At 43.8% G+C, this 27,662-nt stretch overlaps 1 protein-coding gene across 2 annotated transcripts in view; it reads left to right on the top strand.

Annotated features, from left to right (window-relative positions):
- Positions 1 to 27,662, top strand: part of cluap1 (clusterin associated protein 1) — a 44,721-nt gene that overhangs the window by 3,133 nt on the left and 13,926 nt on the right. For both annotated transcript variants that reach the window (XM_072269247.1, XM_072269248.1), the window contains exons 2-9: positions 2,275 to 2,386; positions 5,589 to 5,673; positions 5,784 to 5,963; positions 9,225 to 9,320; positions 13,428 to 13,511; positions 14,080 to 14,213; positions 26,082 to 26,223; positions 26,839 to 26,911. In XM_072269247.1, coding sequence (XP_072125348.1) covers positions 2,275 to 2,386; positions 5,589 to 5,673; positions 5,784 to 5,963; positions 9,225 to 9,320; positions 13,428 to 13,511; positions 14,080 to 14,213; positions 26,082 to 26,223; positions 26,839 to 26,911 — 906 coding nt within the window. The remainder of the gene's footprint in view (positions 1 to 2,274; positions 2,387 to 5,588; positions 5,674 to 5,783; positions 5,964 to 9,224; positions 9,321 to 13,427; positions 13,512 to 14,079; positions 14,214 to 26,081; positions 26,224 to 26,838; positions 26,912 to 27,662) is intronic.

The following is a 27,662-nucleotide window of genomic DNA, read 5'->3' as shown; positions in this document are numbered from 1 at the left end:
GTGTGTATATATATGTATGTATATGTGTGTGTGTATATATGTATGTATATGTGTGTGTATATATATGTATGTATATGTGTGTGTATATTTATGTATATATATATGTATATGTATATATGTATATATATGTATATGTATATATGTGTAAATATATGTATGTATATGTGTGTGTATATATGTGTGTGTGTATATATGTGTGTGCGTGTATGTATATATATGTGTGTGCGTGTATATATGTGTGTGTGTGTATATACGTGTGTGTGTGTGTATATATATATATGTGTGTGTGTATATATACTGTAATGGTTAAATTAAATAAGTAGTGCCAAATCAGAAATTAAAAAAGTAGGGAATTAGTGTTCGAGGGTTCAATGTCCATTTAGACATGGATGGCAGAAGGGAAGAAGCTGTTCCTGAATCGCTAAGTGTTCCTTGAGGCTTCCGTACTCCTTCAAAGTGCAATGTTAGCCTTCTTTTAAGAGAGGACTGAAGTAAAAAATGCAAGGCTATGATGGTGAGGCTTTATAAGGTGTTGGTCAGACTTCACTTGCACTATTATCCGCATATTCGGGCTCCTTGCATGTGCTGGAATTGGAGAGAGTTCTAGAGGAGTTTCATAAGATTTATCCTGTAAGTGAGAGGGTTAACATATGAGGAGTGTTTGATACCTCTGGGGCTGTACCCGCTGGAGTTTAGAAGAATGAGTGGGAAGCTCATTGAAACCTTTCGAATATTGAAAGGACTAGATAGAGTGGATGTGAAGAGGATGTTTCCTGTAGTGGGGGAGCCTAGGACCTGAGGGTGGTGAGCCTGTGGAATTCGTTGCCACAGACGGCTGTGGAGTCCAAGCCATTGCGTATATTTATCACAGAGGTTAATCGGTTCTTGTCAAAGATTATGGGGGAGAAGGCAGGAGAACAGAGTTGAGAGGAATAATAAAGCAGCTATGATGGAATGGTGGAGGTGCCCTAATTCTGCTTTTATGGATCAGTTAGTTCTGATACAGAAAGAAAATGCAGTGTTTGATATTCATAGAGGATTTCAAGACAGAAACAAATTCTTTGGCCTAACTCATCCATACCAACCAGAGATGTCTATCTCAGCTAGTCCCATTTGCCCATGTTCGGCTCATCCCTCTAAACCTCTCCTAGCCATTTAACCAAATGTCATTTCACCATTGTAATTGTCCCTGCTTTTAACACTTCCTCTGGCAGCTCATGTATACACCCACCAACCTTGATGTGGGAAAACTTGCTCCTCTAATCTCCTTTAAATCTTTCTCCTCTCATCAATAGTCTCAGAACCCAGCACTTGTGACCGTCTTCCTTATGTATGCTCCTCATAGTTTTCTAAACCTTGGGCTCAGGCTTCATTGAATAGTACAGCACAGTAGCAGACCGTTCAGCTCATCGTGCCCATGTCAACCACAACGCTGAACTACTTAAGCTAATGATGCCTGAGTAACCAAATTAGTTCTACCCTCACATGGTCCATATCCGTGTACTTATCTAAGATCCTCAAGCACCTCTGTCTGTCTCCAGCACCACTCCTGGCAACTCATTCCAGGCACCCACCACTGTATATACTCAGAGCTCTGATTCTTTAACCTACTACAAGATCAATCTAACCCTTCCCTCCCAAACAGCCCTCCATTTTTCCTTTTACAAGGAGAGAGCGGTCAGACTGGGATAATTTTCCTTGGAGAAAAGCGTGCATTGAAGATGGGGGGGGGGGGAACCGCGTTCCTCTGAGTTATTCTGTTTTCACCCACGTCCCAAGGACCTGCAGTCTGTTCCACCTTCAAATGAACTCAAGAAGCGGTTGAGGTAGGTGGATTGAAATGAAGATTGTTCAGGCAGTCTTGCATTGGGTCTGAGCTTCCCCTGGTATATCTTTTACGTGCCGAGAAAGAGGACTGAACCAGGTTATTCAATGTGAGGACAAGTTCAGACAGGAATCGAGAATCAGTCAGGTTTGTTATCACTGACGTATGTTATGAAAACTGTTGTTTTGCAGCAGCAGTACATTGCAGAACATAAATTACACTGAGTTACAATGACAAATACATCAGTAGTTCAAAAAGTGTGGTAGTGGGGAAGAATCTGTTGTTAAAACGTTGAGTGTATGCCTTCAGGCTCCGATACCTCCTCCCTGTCCTTGCACAACAGAGCAAACCATACTGCACTGATGGTACCATGTGGCTTTTGTCCCAAGCTGGGCACTGATCTTCTGTTATGGAAGCACTCGTTATCTGTTATCATTTGTTCCCCTCAGACTTTACTGAGATGATGAGGGCTCTGGGATATCCTCGCCTCATCTCCATGGAAAACTTCCGCACTCCGAACTTTCCTTTGGTAGCAGAAATTCTCATCTGGCTGGTTAAAAGGTTAGTAATTTCACAGGTGTGTAGAATTGTAAACCACAATCAAACAGCACTACAGCGTAGAAACAGGTCCTTCGGGTCATCTAGCCAATGCAAACCGTTATTCTGCCTTGTCCCATCAACCTGCGCCCGGATCATAGCCTTACATACCCCTCCCATCCATGTACCTGTCTAAATTTGTCTTAAATGTTGCAATTGAACCTGTACCCACCAATTCCACTGGCAGCTCGTTCCACACTCTCACCACCCCCTGAGTGAAGAAGTTCCCCCTCAGGTTCCCCTTAAACATTTCCCTTTGACCCTTAACCCATGACCTCTACTTCAGTCTCACCCAATCTCAGTGGAAAAAATCTGCTTGCATTAACACTATCTATACCTCTCATAGTTTTCTATACCTCTGTCAAATCTCTTCTTAGTCTTCTGCACTCCAGGGGATGAAGTCCAAACCTGTTCAGCTTTCCCTGTAACTCAGGACCTCAAGTCCCAGCAACGTCCTTGTAAATTTCTCTGTACTCTTTCAACCTTATTCCTATCTTTCCTGTAGGTGACAAGACTGCACAGAATATTCCAGATTAAGTTAGGTTGAGTTTTAACAAAAAATCAAAAGAAGCAGAATGGGCCACAGCTCCTCATGTTCTGACTGTGAGGAAGAGAACTCCAAACATTTATGACTGGTTGGTGGACAACGTTCTCCTTACCTCAGACCTAAGATACTGAGCCTCATCATGAAATTGAACTCCTGCCCGAAATCCAACAGCCTAAACAAATCATCTCTTGCCATCTACGATGTTATTTCCTCTGGGACTGTTGATGCCATTAGAAGGCTACCTCTAACTCATCAACACTTCCATGAGTACAGGCCACACTTCCCTCCCTCACAACTCAACAACCTGCTCTGAATCACCTTCAGGTTCACAGTCAACACAGTACTTCACACAGTATCTTCCTAACATTTATTATTAATAATAATAGCTTATTTGTAGAGCACTTTTCATACAGACAGTGTTGTTCAAAGTGCTTTACAATGGGATAAAGTGCAAACATGAAAATAAAAGATAAAAGGATGTCAGTTAAAAGCAAGGTTAAATAAATAGGTTTTGGGATGATGTTTAAAAGTGTCAACTGAGTCTGCATCCCTTATAGTTTTAGGCATTGAATTCCTCAGTTTAGCAGTGTAGTTCAAAAAAGCTGGCCTGTCAATTCTCTTTTGAGGGAGATACTTTATACTTTATTGTCGCCGAACAATTGGTACTAGAACGTACAATCATCACAGCGATATTTGATTCTGTGCTTCACACTCCCTGGATTACAAATATTAAATATTAAAAATACTAAATATAGTTAAAATTAGTAAATATTAAAAATTTAGATTATAAATCATAAACAGAAAAATGGGAAGTAAGGTAGTGCAAAAAAATGGAGAGGCAGGTCCAGATATTTGGAGGGTACGGCCCAGATCCGGGTCAGGATCTGTTCAGCAGTCTTAACACAGATTGTTTAAATGTAAGAGACTGGCAGAAGAAGACCTGAGAGCTCAAGCAAAAAACAAAAACAATTCTGTGATGTACTCTGGTCCCAGACCATTGAGAGATTTAAAAACAAATAAGAGAATTTTAAGCAACACACATAAAAGTTGCAGCAGACCAGGCAGCATCTCTAGGAAGAGGTACAATCGATGTTTCGGGCCGAGACCCTTCGTCAGGACTAACTGAAGGAAGAGCTAGTCTTTCTCCCTAGGCCTCCTGTCCCATGATCCTCTCGTATCCCTTTTGCCAATCACCTGTCCAGCTCTTGGCTCCATCCCTCCCCCTCCTGTCTTCTCCTATCATTTCGGATCTCCCCCTCCCCCTCCCACTTTCAAATCTCTTACTCACTCTTCCTTCAGTTAGTCCTGACAAAGGGTCTCAGCCCGAAACGTCGACTGTACCTCTTCCTAGAGATGCTGCCTGGCCTGCTGCGTTCACCAGCAACTTTGATGTGTGTTGCAAGAGAATTTTAAAATCAATTCGAAAAGACACAGGAAGACAGTGCAAAGTAGCTAGTACGAAGTAATTTGCTCCCTCATCCTGGTTTGTACATAAGCCTTGTACAATCTAGCAAGACTACAGTACTCGCTTTGTACTCTAACCACCCTACATACTTGCCAGTGTTCTGTTTGCCAAGTTCCAAGGAAGGCAGTGATATTTTTCATATTTAGTTTAGCTCAATCATTATACTAAATTTTGAAAGTAAATGGTAGATTCGAGGCTATGGGGAGAAGGCGGGAGAGTGCAGTTGAGAGTGAAATGGATCAGTCATGATGAAATGGCAGAGCAGACTCGATGGGCCAAACGGCTTAATTTTGTTCCTATGTCTTATGGACTCTTCAGCCCATTGAGTGTATGCAGTTCCTTTTTGTTGGGATTTTTGCTGTTTCATCTTTCTGTATGGGCCGTCAGAAATTATCTGGTAAATTATCTTGTTTTGTGGGCCCACCCAACAACAGCAAGTAAAAGGCTTTTGGGTGAAATGTTTTTATTGTTGTTGACTGAATGAGGTTATTTGGTTTGATAATTACTAAGGGGCAGCCTAGACACAAAAACCCAGTCGAAGATCAGCATCCCAGGAGAGGAGGGTGATTTAAATACTTATTTAGTTATTAAGATCTTAGGAGAGGGCAGAACAGATAATTCTGAAAACTGCTTTATAGAGGTTTGAGAACATAGAATGGGATTTAGGCAGTTTAAATGGTTCAGTATGGAATAGATGGGCTGAAGAGCCTGTTTCTGTAATGTAGTACAGGCCATATGGCCCATATTGTTATGACAGCCTTTTGACCTATTCTAAGATGAGGTGAAGGCTGTGTTGCTTGTTTGAAGAGCTCAGGTTTTGGTGAGTATTTAACGATTAGCTTTATTTGTCGCATGTCCATCAAACACAATCCGAGGGTAGCCCAAGAGTGTCGCCATGCTTCCAGTACCAGTATAGCATGCCCACAACTCACTAACCCTAACCCGTACTGTATGCCTTTTGAATGTGGTCATGGGGAGAATGTCCAAACTCCTTTCAGACAGTGGCAGAATTGAACTCGGGTTACTGGCCCTGTAAAGCATTACTCTTAACAGCTACACCACTGTGCCACTGCTAGACATCCTGAGTGTCCTGGGTGTGGGAGGTTATGGTGGGTTGTAGTTAGTAATTATTGATGCATGGGCTTTGCTTCCAGGTATGAACCTCAGACAGATATCCCAACAGATGTGGATACAGAGCAAGATCGAGTTTTCTTCATCAAAGCTGTAGCTCAGTTCATGGTGAGTAAGCAGCTCTCAGAGTGAGATTGAAAATTGTCATACTACAGAGCAGTGCAACGCCCTGCCAAAGTGTGAAATGGATCAGTTTGTGCTTGTGTTACTCCAAACAGGCTACTAAAGCTCACATTAAACTCAACACGAAGAAACTGTACCAGGCTGATGGTTATGCAGTGAAGGAGCTGTTAAAGGTTACCACCGTCCTCTACAATGCCATGAAAACAAAGCGAATGGACAGAGATGACGACGCTGAAGAAGAAAGTTGCAAGTTCAAATTTGATTTGGGGTCAAAGGTGAGCTCTTTCAGCCATGGCTTTTGCCCCCTTGTTTTCCAGTCCTGATAAAGGGTTTTGGTTCAAATCATTAACTGTTTATTCATTTCCATTGATGCTGTCTGGCCTGCTGAGTTCTTCCAGCACCTTGTGTGTGAGTTCTAGCATCTTCAGAATCTCTTGTGTTTCTCCTTTGAGAGCAGTGTAGGTGGAACTTGGGTTGCCACACATCACTTGTTGTAAACTCACCTAAATCCTTCTGCTGCTAAACCAACCCTTCAGAGGCCAGAGTCAGATTTTTTATCAGTGACATATGTGGTAAAATTTGTTGTTTTGTGGGAGCAGTGAAGTGCAATATGGACAATTATAGTTACAAAATTAAATATTGTGCAAAAATGGAATAAGGAGGTAATGTTCTTAGTTTCACGGACCATTCAGAAATCAGATGGCAGAGGGGACGATGCTGTTCCTAAAACATTGTGTGTCTTCAGGCTTCTGTACCTCCTTTCTTATGTTAGCTAACAGAAGATGTTAAAGGAGGGGAAAAGATTAGCTTTATTCGTCATAAGTACTTCAAAATGCTTTGTTTGCATCAAGTCAAATCAGTGGGGTTGGGCTGGGCAGTCCACAAGTGTTGCCATACTCCATTCTCAACATTGCATACCCACAATTTACAAACCTAATCTATACTGCGGGAGGAAACCCACACAGTCACAGGGAAAACGGACAAACTGCTTACAGGGGTGGGAGTTGAACCCAGATCTTACCCCTGGCTCTCACAGCTACCCTGACTATATCTCTTCCCACTCTGTTACTTGTAAAATTGCCATCCCTTCTCTCAATTCCTCCGTCTCCACCACATCAGCTCTCAGGATGAGGCTTTTCATTTCAGAACTAAGGAGGTGTCTTCCTTCTTCAAAGAAAGGGGCTTCCCTTCCTCCATCATCAACGCTGCTCTCAACCACATCTCTTCCATTTCGTATTCATCTACCCTCACCCCATCCTCTCACCACCCCACCAGGGATAACGTTCCTCATCTACCCTCACCCCATCCTCTCACCACCCCACCAGAGATAACGTTCCTCATCTACCCTCACCCCATCCTCTCACCACCCCACCAGGGATAACGTTCCTCATCAACCCTCACCCCATCCTCTCACCACCCCACCAGGGATAATGTTCCTCTTGTCCTCATCCACCACCCCACCAGTCTCAATGCCAGCACGTAATTCTCCGTAACGTCTGCCATCTCCAACAGGATCCCACCACCATGCACATCTTCACCTGTGAGTCTGTTGGGGTCATCTACTGCATCCAGTGCTCCTGGTATGGCTTCCTATATATTAGTTTGATTGGGAGGCCACTTCTCTGAGCACCTACACTCCATCTGCCGGAAAAAGTGGGATCTTCCAATGGCCATCCATTTTAATTCCACTTCCCATTCCAACATGTCAGTCCATGGCCTCCTGTACCGTTGTGATGAGGCCACACTCAGGTTGGAAGAGCAATATCTTGTATTTGGTCTGGTTAGCCTCCAACCTGATGGCATGAACATCGCTTTCTTGAACTTCTTCCCTATTTCCATTTCCCTCTCTTAGCTTATCTCCTTATCTGCCCATCACCTCTCTCCAGTGCTCCTCCCCTTTTCTTTCTTCCATGGCCTTCTGTCCTCTTCCATTAGATTTCCTCTTCTCCACCCCTGTATCTCTTTCACCAATTAACTTTCCAGCTCTTTACTTCACCCTCACCCTCCCGGTTTTACCTTTACCTTCCTCCCTCCCCCCCCCCCACATTCTCACTGACTCCTCATCTTTTTTCTCCAGTCCTGATTAAGGGTCTCAAACCAAAGTGTCGACTGTACTCTTTTCCATTGATGCTGCCTGGCCTGCTGAGTTCCTCCAGCATTTTGTGTGTGTTGCTCTTCCCCTAGCACTGTGTGTTTGTGTTTGTCTGGAAGCAAACATCACACCGTATGTAAAAAGCCAAAGATGAAAAGAGGATGGCTTCTACAACAGGATAATGATCCTAAACACACCTCAAAATCCACAACGGACTACCTCAAGAGGCACAAGCTGAAGGTTTTGCCATGGCCCTCACAGTCCCCTGACCTATACATCATCGAGAATCTGTGGATACTTTTTACTTTATATTTTATTGTCGCCAAACAATTGATACTAGACTGTACAATCATTATAGCGATATTTGATTCTGCGCTTCACACTCCCTGGAGTTCAAATCAATAGTAAATATTAACAATTTAAATTATAAATCATAAATAGAAAATAGAAAAATGGGAAGTAAGATAGTGCAAAAAAACCGAGATGCAGGTCCAGATATTTGGAGGGTACGGCCCAGATCCGGGTCAGGATCCGTTCAGCAGTCTTATCACAGTTGGAAAGAAGCTGTTCCCAAATCTGGCCGTACGAGTCTTCAAGCTCCTGAACCTTCTCCCGGAGGGAAGAGGGACGAAAAGTGTGTTGGCTGGGTGGGTCGTGTCCTTGATTATCCTGGCAGCACTGCTCCGACAGCGTGCGGTGTAAAGTGAGTCCACGGATAGAAGATTGGTTTGTGTGATGTGCTGCACCGTGTTCACGATCTTCTGCAGCTTCTTCCGGTCTTGGACAGGACAACTTCCATACCAGGTTGTGATGCACCCTAGAAGAATGCTTTCTACGGTGCATCTATAAAAATTAGTGAGGGTTTTAGGGGACGGGCCAAATTTCTTTAGTTTTCTCAGGAAGTAAGGCGCTGGTGGGCCTTGGCAGTGAACTGTGTTTGGATAGACCTCAAAAGAGCAGTGCATGCAAGACGGCCCAAGAATCTCACAGAACTAGAAGAGTTTTGCAAGGAAGAATGGGCGAAAATCCCCGAAACAAGAATTGAAAGACTCTTAGCTGGCTACAAAAAGCGTTTACAAGCTATGATACTTGCCAAAGGAGGTGTTACTAAGTACTGCCATGCAGGGTGCCCAAACTTTTGCTTCGGGCCCTTTTCCTTTTTTGTTATTTCGAAACTGTAAAAGATGGAAATAAAAAAGTTTTCTTGCTTAAAATATTAAAGAAATGTGTCATCTTTAACCAGGGGTGCCCAAACTTTTGCATGCCACTGTGTGTGTGTGTGTGTGTGTGTGTGTGTGTGTGTGTGTGTGTGTGTATGTTTATTTTTATATATATATATATTTATCCCAGTCAGCCCAGATGAGGAATTTATTGCTGATAGTTTTACTATAACAACATTTTACAAAAGTTGCTTGCTACATCACAATCTTCTGATTCATCACAGATCTCAGATCTGAAGGCTGCAAGACAACTTGCCTCCGAAATAACCGCTAAAGGAGCTACGGTGTTTGATTTACTGGGAAAGGAAGTGGAGCTGAGGGTAGGTTTGCAGAATTTTAATTATCAAGTACGAGAGCTGGAGCAAGGTTTGCAATGCTGTATTAATTTGGTGGTGGTGTGGCTGATGAGGAAGATTGCCTTAGCAGGATCAGGTGGAAAGTTGGTCTGATGGAGGCTTTCCATCTAAAATATCTGCGATGTTCTTTCTTTTCGAAGAACGAAGTTTCCACTCCACCAGCATTTATGCTCCATCTACAAAAAAGCAGGATTTCCCTCTGACCAGCCATCTTAATTTTTAATTCTAATCCCCATTGCCATTTCAACATGTTGGTCCATGGCCACCTCTAATACCACAGTGAGGCCACTTTGGTCAGAGGAGCAACATCTGGGTGGCCTGCAACCTGAGGACATGAACGTTAATTTCTCCTGCTTCCGGTAACTTCTGCCACTCTCCTCTCTTTCCATTCCCCGTTCTGGTTCCCTTCCAGCCCCTTCTCTTCTCCTCACCTGCCTGGCACCTCCCTTTGATTTCCCTCGTCCTTTTTTCCATAGTCCACTGTCGTCCCCTATCAGATTCCTTCTTCAGCCCCTTACCTCTCCCACCTATCACCTTCCCCCTCACCTGGTTTCACTCATCACCTGCCAGCTTGTGCTCCTTCCCGTCCCCCACCTTCTTTTTCTGGCTGCGGCACCTTTCCAGGCCTAATAAAGGGCCTCATCATGAATTTATTGCCCTCAATAGATGCTGCCCGACATGCTGGGTTCCTCCAGCATTTTGTGTGTGTTGCTCTGGATTTCCAGCATCTGTAGAAACTTGTGTTTGTGTAAAAGGATATAGCAGATGTGGTCCGGTTCTGAATACGGATGGAGAAATGTCAGGTGGAGTTTAATCCAGGCAAGCGCGTGGAGTTGAGCTTTGGAAGGTCAAATGTGAAAGTGTCTGGTAAATGGCAAGACCCTCAAGAGCAACTTAATTTCTCTCTGAAAGTGGCAACAAAGGTAGATAGGGTGATAAAGGAGGCATTTGGCAGGCTTTTCTTCATTGGCTGAGTGTATTACAACTGTGTAAAATTTTGGTTTGCCTGTATTTGGAGTCCTGCTGTGCAGTCCTCATTGCCCCATTAAAGCAAGCGTGTGGGGTTTCGCAGAGAGTGCAGAAATAGCTCACCAGGGTGCTGCTGAAACTGGAGACTATTAGCTTCAGGGAGAGTTTTGACAAACTTTGTTTCACAGATACATTAGGGATATTACAGAGGCACATAGTTGATAGAATGATGGAGAGCTATGTAGGAGGGAAGGATTAGATTGTTCTTAAATAGGCTGAAAATGTCACAACATTGTGGGCTGAAGGGCCTGTACTGTGCTGTAGTGCTCAATGTTTAAACTTCACGAAGCTGAGAATTATAAGAGGCAAAGGGACGGTAAATTTCCTCAGAGTAGAAATTTCAAATATTAGAAAACTTACCTCCTTTAAACTTTTTCCCTCTCACCTTAAATCCACGTGGGACAAGTTTTCTAGTATGGGAGTGATGGGTGGTGGTGAAAGCAAATTTGTGAGTGGTGTTTGAAAGGCATTTAGACAGATAGAGAAACAGGCAGCGTTGAAGGGATGTGGGTTACGTGCAGGCAGATGGGATTAGTTTAATTTGGAATCGTGTTCAGCACAAACATGACGGGGCAAAGGGCCTGTTCTATGTACCATGCAGTTTGGGTGTGGCTCCATGTAAAAATCTGCATTTTTCCATCAACCTCATTCCAGAGTTTTCCAGGAGCCACAAGAATGCAGGGGAATAGGAGGCAGCCACTTAGCCCATCCTGCCTCCCCCGTCATTCAATAGGACCATGGCGGACCTGCTCCAGGCCTTGTCTCATCTTCCTGCCAGTTCCACACACTGCTCAATTGCTCATCTTTCAAATATACATTTATGTTAAATATCTTCTAAGATCTAACCTGCAGAGCACCCTGGACAGGAATCGCCAGAGAGCCACTAACCTCAGAGGTGAATTTTCTACACCTCTCTCCTTTAAATGACTGGTCCCTGGTAACCATATCTTTGTTTCAAACTCACAATCTGAGCATCTGACCATCTGACAAACCAAATTCAAGATTCTTGATTGTTTTTTTCAATATAAAGGAAAACAAAATGACTTACTTCAGATCCAATGCAGCATAAAAAAACATGATAGCTTATAAATGTAGACTGATTCGGATCTATGAGCCATAGTCATAGAACATTACAACATGGGGGCAGGTCCTTTGACGCACCTAGTCCATGCCGATCTATTAATCTGCCTGGTCCCATTGACATGCAACAGGGCCGTAGCCCTCCACACCCCTCTCATCCATGTACCTACCTAAACCTCTAAAATAATGTTGTAATCAAACCCACACCCACCACTTCTACTGGCAACACTCTCACCACCCTCTGAAGTAGTTCCCTCTTAAACATCTCACCTTTCACCTTAATCTATGACCTAGTCACACCAACCTTAGTAGGGAAAAACCTGCATCCATTAACCCTATGTATAACCCTCATAATTTTGTATCAGATATCAAATCTTCCCTCGTTCTCCAATGATCGAGGGAAGAAGCCCTAACCTATTCAACCTTTCCCAATAACTCAGGTCCTCCAGTCCTGGCAACATCCCTGCAGGTTTTCTCTGCGCTCTTTCAATCTTATTGTTAGGAAAGTGACCAGAACTGCGCACAATACTCCAAATTAGCCCTCAACAACTTAAACATAACATCCCAACTCTTGTACTCAAGACTTTTATTTACGAAGGCCAATGTGCCATAAGATCTCTTTACGACCCTATCTACCCGTGAGGCTACTTTTGAGGAATTCTGGATCTGTGTTCCCAGATCCCTCTGTCTACCACACTCCACAGTGCCCTCAGCTCACCATGTAAGTCCTAAACTGGTTTGTCCTCGCAAAGTGCAGCACCTCAGACTTCTTTGCATTAAATTCCATCTGCAATTTTTCCAGCTGGCTCAGATCCCTCTGCATGATAGCCTTCCTCGCTGTCCACTACGTGCCCAATCTTGGGGTCATCTGCAAATTTGCTGATCTAGTTAACCACATTATAATCCAGATCATTGATATAGATGACAAACAACAATGGACACAGCACCGATCCCTGTGACACTCCACTAGTCACAGGCCTCCAGTCAGAGAGGCAATCACCTACTACCACTCTCTGGCTTCTCCCGCAAAGCCGATGTCTAATCCAATTTACTACCTCATCTTGAATGTCAAGCGACTAAACCTTTTTGACCAACTTCCCATGTGAGAATTGTCAAATGCCTTGCTAAAATCCATGTAGACAACATCCACTGCCTTGCCTTCATCAACGTTCCTGATAACTTCTTTGAAAGTCTCCCATAAGGTTTTTAGACACGACCTATGCACAAAGGCACGTTGACTACTGCTAATCAGTGTCATGTCTGTTCAAATACTTATATATCTGGTCCCTTGGTGTTTCAATAATATCACCTCTCATTCTTCTGAGCTTCAAAGAATATAGTGCTGTCTTCTTGCAAATCCTCTTCTCAATAATTAGCTGAGTGAATCTTTCTTGGACTTCCTCTGACATTGGTGTATCTTTTCATTAAATAAGGAGACCAAATCTGTGCACAGTACGCTGGGTCTGGCCACACCAACACCCTTTACAATAGTAGCAATACTCTGTATTTCTAAATCCAATCCTTTTAAAATAAAGACCGGAATGTAATTTGCCTCTAACTGTGTTCTGCCAGGCCCTGTCAGATTTCTTGGTGCGCAAGAGCACCCTTGTGCCTGCAACCTGTAATAGAACAGCACAGGAACAGGCCATTCGGCCCGCAGTGTTGTGCTGAACCAATTAAGGTAGTAATTAAATGGCTAACTAATCCCTTCTGCCTACACAATATCCATATCTTTTCATTTTTCTCATGTTCATGTGTTTATCTATACGTCTCTTAAAAGTCCCCAATGTGTCCGCCTCTCCTACCACCTCAGGCAGTGTGTTCCAGGTTCCAGGTACCCACCACTGTGTGTGAAAAGCCTCTGGTGCTCCAGAAGCGTGATGTTTTCACTTTCCGCAGATGCCGTTCGACTAACTGGGGTTCTCACAGCATTTCCATTTAAATCCCATGTATATTTTACAGGAGATGAGAACAGCTGCAATCGCGAGGCCTTTAGAGATCAATGAGACTGAGAAGGCACTTCGAGCCGGAATTCAGGAGATTATGGTCAGTATCTATATCACTGCAAATCAGACACAGCAGGAGAAAGTTTAAAGATTTAATTTGGGGTTCATTTGCTATTTGTTTCTCCTCTGATACTGGGGATCCACGTGTGTTAGGTGAATTGTGCTGAGCCGAGGTGACAGGCAGTTCCCTGTCCTGATTTTCATTCTGTTGTGCTACGTGTAGCTTATGGAGTGGGATAGCCAGAGGCCGGTGAATCTGTGGGATTCATTGCACAGACAACAGTGGAGGCCAAGTCATTGTGTATTTAAAGTGGAGGTTGATAGGTTCTTGATTAGTCAGGGCATCAAAGGTTATGGGGAGAAGGCAGGAGAATGGGGTTGAGAAGTTAATCAATCAGCCATGATGGAATGGTGAAGCAGCTGTGATGGGCTGAATGGCCCAATTCTGCTCCTGTGCCTTATGGTCTTATTAGCAAGTTGTTTGTCTGTAGGTGCGATGTTTTGTTTGGGAGGGGGTGGTGTTGGTCGCTGTCTGAGACATTGCATGCCCCGTCCTTCTCCCGTCTCAGATGGGCAATGCACAATACTTTGTTGTTGTTCTGTTTCAGGGGCAAATGCAGAAGACCAAGCACATGTTGAACAATGTGGCCTCTGATGAGGCCAACCTGGAGGCTAAGATCGAGAAGAAGAAGCTAGAGCTGGAGAGGAGCAGGAAGCGACTGCAGACCCTGCAGAGTGTCAGGTTGGCCCCTGAGCTCTGCTTGGACAGTCTTTCACTGGTGCTCATGAACCTCCTGTTTGCCCGTTTCAGATGGTGGCCATGGGCTCTGCTGTGGTCTCGGGGTGGCTGAGGGCTTTTCCTGAATGTCAATAGGTTGAGTGAGCTTGGGCCTCTCTCTTTGGAGTGAAGGAAGATGAGAAGTAACGTGTACAAGATGATAAGTTGCACAGGTGGACTGGACAGCCAGAGACATCTTACCGAGACAGAAAAGACTAATATAAGGGGGTGCTTGGAGGGGGGATGGATGTTTTACAGAGAGTGGTGGGGGTATGGAACTCCCTGCCAGCCATGGAAGGCAAAGAAGCAGATACGTTAGGGATGCTTAGGAGACCCTTCGATAGGCAGGGCCATGTGGGAGCGAAGAGTGTAAAGGATCGGCACAACGTGGTGGGCTGAAGGGCCTGTACTGTGCTGTACTGTTCTTTGTTACAATTGACCAGTTTGGAAATAGTGTCAGTTCTTTGTTATTATCGTAGTTAATGTCTCCTTCTGTCATTCTGGAGACCAGGGTTCAATTCCCCGATGGCGAGGCACGGAACTTCTCAGGGTGGCACGATAGCGTAGCGGTTAGTATAACGCCATACAGGGTCAACGATCGGGGTTCAGTTCCTGTCACTGTAAGGAGTTTGTACGTTCTTCCTGTTTCTTCTGGGTACTCTGGTTTCTTCCCACCTTCCTAAGACATATGGGGTAGGGTTAGGGAGATGTGGGTATGTGGTGTTGGCACTGGAAGCCTGGTAACACCTGAGGGCTGCCCCCCACACAATCCTCAGACAGTGTTGCTTATTGACGCAAAACGACACATTTCACTGTATGTTTCGATGTACATGTGATAAATAAAGCTAATCTTTAAACTGTGCCTTCTCTTTGGGAACAGAGGGGTGTGTGCTGGTCACTCAGTGGTATTACATTGTGTGCAGATGGAACTGTAATGGAAATTATGTGTTTGAGGTGCTAATTAAAACTATACATTATTTACCCACACAAGAACCCCCACCTTTCCATCTCTTTTTATCCTGACATTTCTGAGCAGACTGACTGGAACAGAAATTTTTTTCTCTGTTCTAATGGTTGCTAATATTCTTGAAGCACACCAGTGTGGGTGCAGAGTGGAGAAAGAGAGATTAAGTTTGTTCGTCAAGTGTACGTTGAAACTTACAGTGAAATGCATCAACAACCAACACAGTCTGAAAATGTCCTGGGGGCAGCCTGCAAGTGTAATCGTGCTTCTGGTATCAGCATAGCATGTCCATAACTTACTAACTAACCCATATGTGTTTGGAATGTGGAAGGAAAGTGGAGCTCCTGGAGGAAACCCACACTGTCATGGTGAGAATGTACAAACTCCTTACAGACAGTGGTGGGAATTGATCCCCTATTGTGCTGCTGTAAGCATTACAGTAACTGCTACACTACAACTTTACCTGTATCCATAGTCAGAGGAACAGAGACAAGGTTCTGTGGGTGTGATAGAGAGAACCGGATGGTGTGTTGCCTCACATGTGGGATGTCTTGGACGGGGTCCATGGCATTCTCAAAGGTGAGGGTGTGCAGCCGAAGGTGTTGATATATATTGGCACCAATGATAAAGGTATACATAATGAGGTCCTGAAGAGAGATTTTAGGGAGCTAGGTAGAAAGCTGGAAAAACAGGACCTCCAGGATAGTAATCCCTGGATTGCTGCCTGTGCCACGCACCAGTGAGGGTAAAAAATAGGATGATTTGGCAGGTGAATGCGTGGCTAAGGAACTGTTGCAGGGGGCAGGGGTTCAGATTTATGGATCATTGGGATCTCTTCTAGGGAAGGTAAGACCTGTACAAGAGGGACGGGTTACTCCTGAATTCAAGGGTGTCCAATATTATGTAGGCAGGTTGGCGAGAGTTGTTTCGGAGGTTTTAAACTAATCTGGCAGGGAGATGGGAACTGGAGTGATAGTGCTGAGGATGAGGGAGTTGGTTTACAAACAAAGGCAGTGTGTAGTGAGATTCCTAACAAGGAGAGGCTGATAATAAGGCAGAATTGCTGTCAACTGGATCAGTTGCAACATTTAAAGTGGACAAAATTGAAAAGGGTGAATATATTTGAATGCGCACAGTATATGGAATAAGGTAGGTGAACTTGTAGCACAGTTACTGATTGGCATGTATGATGTAGGCATCACTGAATCATGGTTGAAAGAAGATTATAACTGGGAGCTTAATGTCCAAGGATACACATTGTATTGAAAGAACAGTCAGGAAGTCGGAGGGGGTGACGTGGCTCTGTTGGAAAAAAAAATTGAAATTGAATCATTAGAAAGCAATGACATAGGGTCAGAAGGTGTTGAATCATTGTGGATAGAGCTGAGGCACTGCAAGGGTAAAAAGACCCTGACGGGAGTTGTATACAGACTCTTAAACAGTAGTATGGACGTGGTCTACAAATTACAACGGAAAATTAGAAAGCAATGTTAGTCTTTGGGGATTTAATATGCAGGTGGATTGGGAAAATCAGGTTGGTGATGGAGCCCAAGAGAGGGAATTTATGGAATGCTTATGTAAGGGTCTTTGCCCCACCGACCCCCCCGTTGCCTAGGGTGAATAGCCATCAACCCCGCCAAACAGTGCAATTACTTTGGTGCGGATAAGGTGTGAGTCACCCAATGATCAGCCACGACACAAATATGAAACTATACAAAGTGCAAGTAAAGAATGATACTTTATAGCAAATTTTTGGTGATGGGTTAGTAGAAACAACTACAAGAAAAGGCACCACATAAGTAACTTATCAGTCTGGTGCACAAAATATTTTAATACGCTGGAGCTCACACCTCTGATTCCATCCACAGCATCCTTCCGAGACTCTGGCCACCCTCCGAACCCCCGAGGTCCGGTGTCCACCGCCCAGGAACCGCTGTCCGTTCCTCACACGTCAGTTCACTCTGCTCGCCTCCCGAAAAAGCCTGCACTCCTCAACTCAGCCCACATGTACAAGATACAGAACATGACTTCCATTGGCTAACAAATGAATACAGTTTCCATTATCACACTGTATAACCCAAACATTGCAGTTACAGAGAACCCCTTGCTCAGCAGTTAACATTACGAGAAGCCATTTTAATATAACACCTCAGAGAAGCCATTTTGGTAATAAGCAATCAACAATTAACAGTCCATCTAATATACTGAGAGCCCTACTGAGAGATGGCTGTTTAGAGCAGCTCATGGTTCAGCCCACTAGAGGATCAGCTGTTCTAGATTGGATGCTGTGCAATGAACCAGAATTGATTAGAGAAAGAACCCTTAGGAGCAAGTGATCATATTGTGATCGAATTCACCCTAAAATCTGAGAAGAAGCTAAAGTCAGCTGTATCAGTATTACAGCAGAGTAAAGGGAATTACAGAGTCATGAAAGAGAAGTTAGCCAGAATATATTGGGAAAGAACACTGGCAGGGGTGACGGCAGAGCAGAAAAGTCTGGGATTTCTGGAAGCAATTTGGAAGACACAGGATATATACATTCCAAAGAAGAAGAAATATTCGAAAGGCAAGATTGCACAGTGCTGGCTAACAAGCCAGCATAAAAGCCAAAGAGAGGGCATATAATAGAGAAAAAATAAGAGGTAAGTTAGAATATTGGGAAGCTTTCAAAAGTCAATAGAAGGCAATAAAGAAGTCATTAAGAAGGTAATATAAAAGTAAGTTAGCCAATAATACTAAAGAGGATAGCAAGAGTGTAAAAGAGAGGTGAGAGTGGATATCGAACCACTGGAAAAGAATGCTGGAGAGATAGTAATGACGGACAAACTGAATAATTATTTTGCATAATTCTTCACTGTGGAAGACACCAGGAGTATGGTGGAAGTTCCAGGTGTCGGGGCATGAAGTGTGTGAAGCTACCGTAACTAGAGAGAAAGTTCTTGGGAAATTAAAAAATCTGAAAGTAGGTAAGTCACCTGGACCAGATAGTGTACACCCCAGGGCTCTGAAAGGAATGGCTAAAGAGATTGTGGAGGCATTAGTAATGACCTTTCAAGAATCACTAGATTCTGGAATGGTTCCATAAGACAGGAAAATTGCAAATGTCACTCCACTCTTCAAGGGAGAAGGGGAAGGAGAAAGGAAAATATAAGACCATAAATTATAGGAGCAGAATTAGGCCCTTTGGCCAATAGAATCTGCTTCATTGTTCCACCATGACTGATCCAATTTTCCTCTCAGCCCCAATCCCCTGCTTTCTCCCAATATCTTTTCATGCCCTGACCAATCAAGAACCTATTAACTTCTGCCTTAAATATGCATAAAAGACTCGGCCTCCACGGCTGTCTGTGGCAATAAAACCCACAGATCCACCACTCTCTGGCTAAAGAAATTCCTCCTCATCTCCATTCTAAAAGGATACCCCTCTATCTGAGGCTGTGTCCTCTGGTCTTAAGACTCTCCCACCATAGGAAACATTCTCTCCACATCCACTCTATCAAGGCCTTTCACCATTCGATAGGTTTCAATGAGGTCACCTCTCATTCTTCTGAATTCTCGTGAATACAGGCTCACAGCCATTAAATGCTTTTATAACACGCCATTCAATCCTGGAATCATTTTTGTAAATCTCCAATGAACTCTGTCCACTTTCAGCACATCCTTTCTAAGATAAAGTGCCCAAACCTGCTCACAATGCTCCAAGTGAGGCCCCACCTGTGTTTTATAAAGCCTCAACATTACATCCTTGCTTTTATATTCTAGTCCTCTTGAAAGGAATGTTAACATCACATTTGCCTTTCTCAGCACAGATTCAACCAGCAAACTAACCTTCAGGGAATTCTGCACAATGACCCCCAAGTTTTTTTTTGTATTTTCTCTCCATTTAGAAAATAGTCAGCCCTTTCAATTCTTCTACAGAAGTGCATTACCATACACTTCCTGACACTGTATTCCATCTGCCACTTCTTTGCCCATTCTAATTTGTCTAAGTCTTTCTGTAGCCTCTCTTCTTCCTCAGAGCTATCTGCCTTCACCTATCTTCATATCATGTGCAGACTTCGCAACAAAGCCATCAATTCCATCATTGACATAAAACGTAAAAAGAAACGGTCACAACACAGACCTGGAACACCACTAATCACTGGCAGCTAACCAGGAAAGGTTCCCTTTATTCCCACTCTGCCTCCTGCCAATCAGCCACTGCTTTATCCATGCTAGAACCTTCCCTGTAATACCATGGGCTTGTAGCTTGTTAAGCAGCCTCATTTGTGGCACCTTGTCAAAGGCCTTTTGTAAATCCAAGTACACAACAAAAACTGATTCTCCTTTATCTATCCTGCTTGTTATTTCTTCTAAGAATTCCAACAGATTTGTCAGGCAAGATTTTCCTTGAAACCTTGCTGACTGCGGCCTATTTTATCATGTGCCTCATGGTACCCTGAGACCTCATCCTTAATAATCAGCTCTAACCACTGAGGTCAGACTAACTGGCCTATAGTTTCCTTTCTTCTGCCTCTCTCCCTTCTTGAAACATGGAGTGCATTTGCAATTTTCCAGTCTTCCAGAATCTAGTAATTCTTTAAAGATCATTACAAGTGCCCCACAATCTCTTCAGCCACCTCTTTCAGAACTCTGGATTGTATAAGGCATTGGTGAGGCTGAATCTGGAGTATTGTGTTCAGTTTTGGTCACCAAATTACAGGAAGGATATAAATAAGGTTGAAAGAGTGCAGAGAAGGTTCACAAGGATGTTGCCGGGACTTGAGAAACTCAGTTACAGAGAAAGGTTGAATAGGTTAGGACTTTATTCTCTGGAGCATAGAAGAATGAGGGGAGATTTGATAGAGGTATATAAAATTATGATGGGTATAGATAGAGTGAATGCAAGCAGGCTTTTTCCACTGAGGCAAAGGGAGAAAAAAACCAGAGGACATGGGTTAAGAGTGAGGGGAACATTGGGGGGGGAGGGGCTTCTTCACACAGAGAGCGGTGGGAGTATGGAATGAGCTGCCAGACGAGGTGGAAAATGCAGGGTCTTTTTTAACATTTAAGAATAAATTGGACAGATACATGGATGGGAGGTGTATGGAGGGATATGGTCCGTGTGCAGGTCAGTGGGACTAGGCAGAAAATGGTTCGGCACAGCCAAGAAGGGCCAAAAGGCCTGTTTCTGTGCTGTAGTTTTTCTATGGTTTCTGGAGTATAGACCATCTGGTCCAGGTGACTTATCTACCTTCAGACCTTTCAGCTCCCCAAGAACCTTCTCTCTAGTTACGGTAACTTAACACACTTCATGCCCTGACACCTGGAACTTTCACCATACTGCTAGTGTTTTTCACAGTGAAGATTGATGCAAAATACTCATTCAGTTCATCTGCTATTTCCTTGTACCCCATTCCTACCTCTCCAGCATTTTTTTCCAGTGGCCTGATAACCCTCGCTTGCCTCTTCTTTAGATTTTATGTATCTGAAGAAACTTTTGGTATCCTCTTTAGTATTATTAGCTAGCTTATTTTCATATTCCATCCTAATGACTTTTTAGTTGCCTTCTTTTGGTATTTGAAAGCTTCCCAATCCTCTAACTATCCATTAATTTTTGCTCTATTATATGCCCTCTCTTTGGCTTCTATATTAGCTTTGACTTCTCATGTTAGCCTTGGGTGTGTCACCTTTCCTTTAAATACTTCCTGTTTGCAATATATATATATCCTGTGCCTTCTGAATTGCTTCCAGAAATTCCAGCCATTGCTGCTCTGCCATCATCCCTGCCAGTTTTCCTTTCCAATCAATTCTGGCCAACTCCTCTCTCGTGCCTCTGTAATTCCCTTTACTCCAATATAATAGTGATGCATCTGGCTTTAACTTCTTCTCATATATCAGGGTGAATTTGATTGTAATATGATCACTTGCCTCTTAGGGTCCTTCTACCTTGAGCTCTCTAATCAATTCAGGTTCATTGCACAACACCCAATCCAGAATAGCTGATCCTCTAGTGGGCTTAACCATGAGCTGCTCTAAAAAGCCATCCCGTAGGCACTCTCGAGATTCACCCTCCTGTAATTCAGCACCAGCCTGATTTTCTATCCCCTGTTGTAATCCTTGCTACTGCTTGGGGGCCTGGATACAATGTGTAGGATGGGTAGATAGGTAGCAAAGGGAGAGTGGGTAGGTAGGTCAACCATGAGACCATAACACACAGGACCCGCTGAATTCCCCCAGTATTTTGTGTCTGTTGTTCCAATCAGAGTCTTTTTACTCTTGCAGTTCCTTGGCTCTTATCCACAATGATTCAACACCTTCCAACCCGATGTCACCTCTTTCTAATGATTTGACTTCATTTTTTAACAATAGTATCGCACCCCCTCTGCCTTCCTGCCTGTCCTTTCGATACAATGTGTATCCTTGGACATTAAGCTCCCAGCTATAATTCAAACATGATTCAGCGATGCCTACAACATTATATGTAACTACCTGCAACTATGCTGCAAGTTAATCTACTTTATTCTGTATACTGCATGCATTCAGGTGCAGCACCTTTAGTCCTGTATTCACTCTTTTCAATTTTGTCTACCTTTTATGTTGCAATCTTGTTGACTGCAATTCTGCCCTATCAGCAGCCTCTCCTCACTACACGTTGCCTCTGTTTGTAAACCAGCTATTTTATCTTCAGCGCTATTATCCAGCTTTCCGACAGTACTCTTGCATTGAAATATAGGCAAGTCAGAACATAGAAATCTACAGCACATTACAGGCCATTCAGCCCACAATGTTGTGCCGACCATGTCACCTACTCTAGAGACTCCCTAGAATTTCCCTAGTGCATAGCCCTCTATTTTTCTAAGCTCCATGTAACTATCCAAGAGGTTCTTAAAAGACCCTATTGTATCCGCTTCTACCACTGCCATCGGCAGTGCATTCCACGCACTCATCACCCTCTGTGTGAAAAACTTACCCCTGGCATCCCCTCTGTACCTACTTCCAAGCACCTTAAAACTATGTCCCCTGGCGTCAGCCATTTCAGCCCTGGGAAAAAGCCTCTGGCTATCCACACGATCAATACCTCTCATCATCTTATACACTTTTATCAGGTCACCTCTCATCCTCCGTCGCTCCAAGGAGAAAAGGCCAAGTTCACTCAACTTATTCTCATAAGGCCTGCTCCCCAATCCAGGCAACATCCTTGTAAATCTCCTCTGCACCCTTTCTATAGTTTCCACATCCTTCCTGTAGTGAGGTGACCAGAACTGAGCACAGTACTGCAAGTGGGTCTGACCAAGGTCTTGGATAGCTGTAACATTACCTCACAGCTCTTGAACTCAATCCCATGGTTGATGAATGCCAACACAACATACGCCTTTTTTTAAATTTTATTTTTATTTGGATAAGGTATTCACAAGCAATACACAAACTTTTTTTTTACATGTATAACCCTTTCCATTTTTTATGTGAGTAAATCTATATTAACATTCACAAGTGCACATTGAGATAATATAGAAAATAACTAGGCACTCAAATAGATGTTTATGTGCAATTATAATTCCAATCTATTAACCATAAACCTTCTTAACAACAATATCAACTAGTCACACCATGCTCAATCTTTTGATTCCTAACTTTGTCTGAGGTCTTACCAACATCTGCCTCCACAATCTCCACTAACTGTTCTGGCACTCTGGTTCCCATTCCCCCTGCAACTCTTGTTTAAACCTCACTGTGTAGCATTAACAAACCATCCTACTTGGATGGTTTGTTCATCATCCCCCCCTCCGTTGAGATCATTAAGAGCACCAAATTTCTTGGTGTTCACCTGGTGGGGAATCTCACCTGGTCACTCAACACCAGCGCCACTCAACACCAGTGCCACAGCCAAGAAAGCCCAGCAGTGTCTCTACTTTCTGCAAAGGCTGAGAAAAGTCCATCTCCCACCCCCCATCCTCACCACATTCTACAGAGGTTGTATTGAGAGCATCCTGAGCAGCTGCATCACTGGTTCAGAAATTGCACCACCTCAGATCGCAAGACCCTGCAGCGGATAGTGAGGTCAGCTGAGAAGATCACCGGGGTCTCTCTTCCCGCCATTACAGACATTTACACCACACTCTGCATCTGCAAAGCTAACAGTATTGTGAGGGACCCCACGCACCCCTCATACAAACTCCTCTCCCTCCTGCCATCTGGCAAAAGGTACCGAAACATTCGGGCTCTCACGACCAGACTGTGCAACAGTTTCTTCCCCCAAGCCATCAGACTCCTTAATACTCAGAGACTAGACTAACATCTACATCATTTATTGTTATATTGTAATTTGTCCTCTACTGTGCCTATTGTCTTGTTTATTAATTATTGTACTGTCCTGCACTGTTTTGTGCCCTTTATGTAGTCCTGTGCAGGTCTGTAGTCTAGTGCAGTTTTTATGTTGTTTCACGTAGTCTAGTGTAACCTTGTGCTGTCTCACATAGTCTAGTGTAGTTTTGTGTTGTTTCATGTAGCACCAGGGTCCTGGAGAAACGTTGTTTTGTTTTTACTGTGTACTGTACCAGCAGCTTATGGTCGAAATGACAATAAAAAGTGACTTGATATTAGGCCCGCTCCTGTTCAGGTGCAAACCGTCCCTTCTGTACAGGTCCCACCTTCCCTGGGAGAGCCCAATGATCCAAAAATCTTATGCCCTCTGTCCTACACCAAATTCCTTAACCATGTATTGAATTATATAATCTTCTTAGTTCTACTCACTAGCACGTGGCATGGGTAGCAATCCTGAGATCACAATCCTGGAGGTCTTGCCCTTAAACTTAGCAAATAACTCCCTGAATTCTCTATGCAGAATCTCATCACTCATCCTACCCATGTCATTGGTACTTACATAGTCCATGATATAGGCCGGTTAGTCTGATCTCAGTGGTTAGGAAGATGTTGGAGTCAATTACTAAGGATAAGTTCTCAGTATTCTCGGAGGCACGTGACAAAATAGGCCATAGTTGCATGGTTTCCTTAAGAGAAAATCTTGCCTGACAAATCTGTTGGAATTCTTTGAAGAAATAACAAGCAGGAAAGACAAAGGAGAATTGGTTGATGTTGTGTACTTGGATTTTCAGAAGGCCCCTGACAAAGTGCTTCACATGTTATGAGCCCATGGCATTACAGAAAGATTCTAACATGGATAAAGCTGTTTGGCAGGAGGCAAAGACTGCCCATTACTAGTGGTGTTCCACAGGGGTCTGTGTTGGGACCGATTCTTTTTACATTATATGTCAATGATTTGGATGATGGAATTGATGGCTTTGTTGCAGAGTTTGCAGACGATATGAAGATGGGTGGAGGGGCAGGGCAGGTATTTGAGGAAGTAGTGTAGCTACAAAAGGGCTTAGATTAGGAAAAGGGGTAAAGAAATTGCAGATGGAGTACAGTGTTGGGAAGTGTATGGTCATGCACTTTGGTAGAAGAAATGAAAGGGTTGGCTATTTTTTAAATAGAGAGAAAATACACAAAAACAGGTGCAAAGGGACTTGGGAGTCCTTGTGCAGGATTCTTGAAAGGTTAATTTGCAGGTTGAGTCTGTGGTGAGGAAGGCAAGTTCATTGATAGCATTCATTTGAAGAGAATTAGAATATAAAAGCTGGGATATAATATTGATACTTTATAGAGCACTGGTGAGTCCTCACTAGGAGTATTGTGAGCAGTTTTGGGCTACTTAATCTTCGAAAGGATGTGCCGAAACTAGAGAGGGTTCAAAGGAGGTTCAGGAAAATGATTCTTGGATTGAACAGCTTGTCATATGAAGAGCGTCTGATGGCTCTGGGCCTGTATTCACTGGAATTCAGCAGAATGAGGGGTGACCTCATTGAAACTTATTGAATGATGAAAGGTCTTGATACAGTGGATGTGGAGAGGATGTTTCCTATGATGGGAGAGTCTCAGACTAGAGGGCATAAACTTAGAATAGGGGGGCATCCTTTTAGAACATAGATATGGAGGAATTTCTTGACCCAGCGAGTGTTGAATCTGTTTAATATGTTGCCACAGGCAGCTGTGGAGGCCAAGACATTATATATATTTAAGACAGAGGTTGATAGATTCTTTATTGGTCGGGGCATGAACGGATATGGGGAGAAGGCAGGAGATCGGGGCTGAGAGGGAATGGATCAGCCATGATGAAATGGAGGAGCAGGTTCAATGGGCCGAATGGCTTAGTATTGCTGCTATATCTTCTGGTCTTGTGGATCACACAGCCCTATGATCTCTGACCAGAGATATGAGGTTTCAGTTATTTAAAACCTGGCTGAGTAACCCAGGCAGGCTTAATAATTAAATAGAGGCTTTATTTGCATTCATTGTACTGATGAGGTCCCCCAGACTTTATTTAAAATCTTATCTGCCTGAAACAGCTCCTGGCCTCTTTATGCTTTTCTGATTTCCTCTGTGAGTGTACCCCTACATTCCTTACTTTTCAAAGGAATTGCTTGAATCCAGCTGCTCCTACCTGATGTATACCTTTCTCCTGACCTTGTTAACTAGAGAGATGTAGGAATGTGCTGACTGCTGTTTGGCACAGGGGAGTGAGGTGCGGGGAGTTCCAGAGGTCAGAGAACTAATGACTGCGAGTCTGGAACCATGGACTGGAGGCCCAGAGGTGGCCTGTCCTAGGTTTGGAGGCCTGTCTGTCTGTCTGTCTGTCTGTCTGTGGGTGGGTAGGAAAGGGGATTGTTCTGCTGAACATTGTGGGCATGCTCTTTTGACACCGAAATATATGGCGACACTTGCAGCAAATCTTTGGGCATGTTGGCTGTAAACAGAAACGACCCAGTTCCCTGTATGTTTCGATGTGTTTGATAAATGTGATTGTGAGTGTGAGGTCCATTGTGTCTCAGGCCAGCATTCATGGACGAGTATGAGAAGGTCGAGGAGGAACTGCAGAAACAGTACGAGACCTACGTGGAGAAGTTCCATAACCTGTGCTACCTAGAGCAGCAGCTTGACGATCTGCACAGGCTGGAGCAGGAGAGGTTCGAGGTAGGTGCTGCGAGATGGTAGCGCAAGCAGTGGTGCCAGAGCTAATTTGCTTTAAGTTCAGTGACTTCTTCCCTCCCAAAGTGAGCAGAGGTTCATTCTTGCCCTCGTTCCATTGAAAACTGGGAGTGATCAGTTCCACTCAACCCACAGCCTCTGTGACCACAACAGCTGCTTCATCTCCCTCCCGTTTAAACTGGCAGATTGTTAACCGACTGAATATTGAAAGACCTAGATAGAGTTTAGGACTGGGCGAACAGCCTCAGAATAGGACGACCACTTAGAACCGAGATGAAGAGAGATTTCTTTAGCCAGAGGATTATGTATATGCGGAATTCATTGCAACAGATGGCTGTGGAGGCAAAGTCATTGGATATACTTAAAGTTGAGCGTGATAGATTCTTGATTAGTCAGGGCATCAGTGGTTATGGAGAATGGCAAGAGAATGGGATTGAGAGTGATAATTAATAAATCAGCCATGATGGAATGGTGGAGCAGACTCGATGGGCCAAGTGGCCTAATTCTGCTCCTTTGTCTTATGATATTAAAACAGAATTCTTGCAGATAAAATATTTCAGCTTTGGTTGTTAATCACCAAACATTCCTTCCGGCCCTTAGGAAAATGAAAACACTCTGCGGCTGATGCAAAATAAACTGAAGGAGGAAGAGAAGAGACTGATGAAAAACTCTGGTATGGTGCATGCCTGTGTGTGTTACTGACTCCTCTGTAATCAATCAACCCAGCCAGGTTAGCGGCAGAGGTCCTGTTCCGGCAGTGAACTGTTTAGGATGACATGGGCTTGTGCAGATGCTGTTGAAACCAAGCCTGGGTGAGCCATGCACAAACTGATTTGTTTTTAAATTGTCAGACACAGACTAGTGCCACGCTTGGGTTGCTCCTTGCCCCCGGGAGTGAGTACTTTATGAAGGGCACACGAGGTATGGGTACTCGTTCACTGTGGTGAAACTGATGCCCATTTGCTGAGAATCCCAGTTCCAGTTTATTTTATTTCGAGAAGCCGCATGGCACAGGCCCTTCCACCATTCGAACTGCAGATTTTCTCTTGTTTGTGATCAGCCTCCGAGAGACTGGGAGGAAACCCACACGGTTCACAGGAAGGAGTGCGTAAGCTTGCTTACCAAGGATGCTGCAATTGAGCTCTGAGCTCTGAACTCTGACCTGTAGTGGTGTTGCGCTCTCCGCTATGCAGGCTGAATCAGGAGAGAGCGGGTGTCCCACTGCTTTTGGAACTTCCGTTTGTATTCCCCTCAAACCAATGGCTCTTCATTTTTTATGAGTTATTACCCATCTGGCATGGTCCTGGTGGACTGGAAGATTGCAAACATCACTCCACTCTAAGAAGGGAGGAAGATAAAAGAACGGAAATTATGAGCTAGTTAGCTTAACTTCAGTGGTTGGAAAAGTGTTAGTCTATTATTAA

Source organism: Mobula birostris, chromosome 9, assembly GCF_030028105.1.
Source record: "Mobula birostris isolate sMobBir1 chromosome 9, sMobBir1.hap1, whole genome shotgun sequence".
Lineage (NCBI taxonomy): Eukaryota > Metazoa > Chordata > Chondrichthyes > Myliobatiformes > Myliobatidae > Mobula > Mobula birostris.
This window is presented reverse-complemented; position numbering and strand designations above follow the sequence as displayed.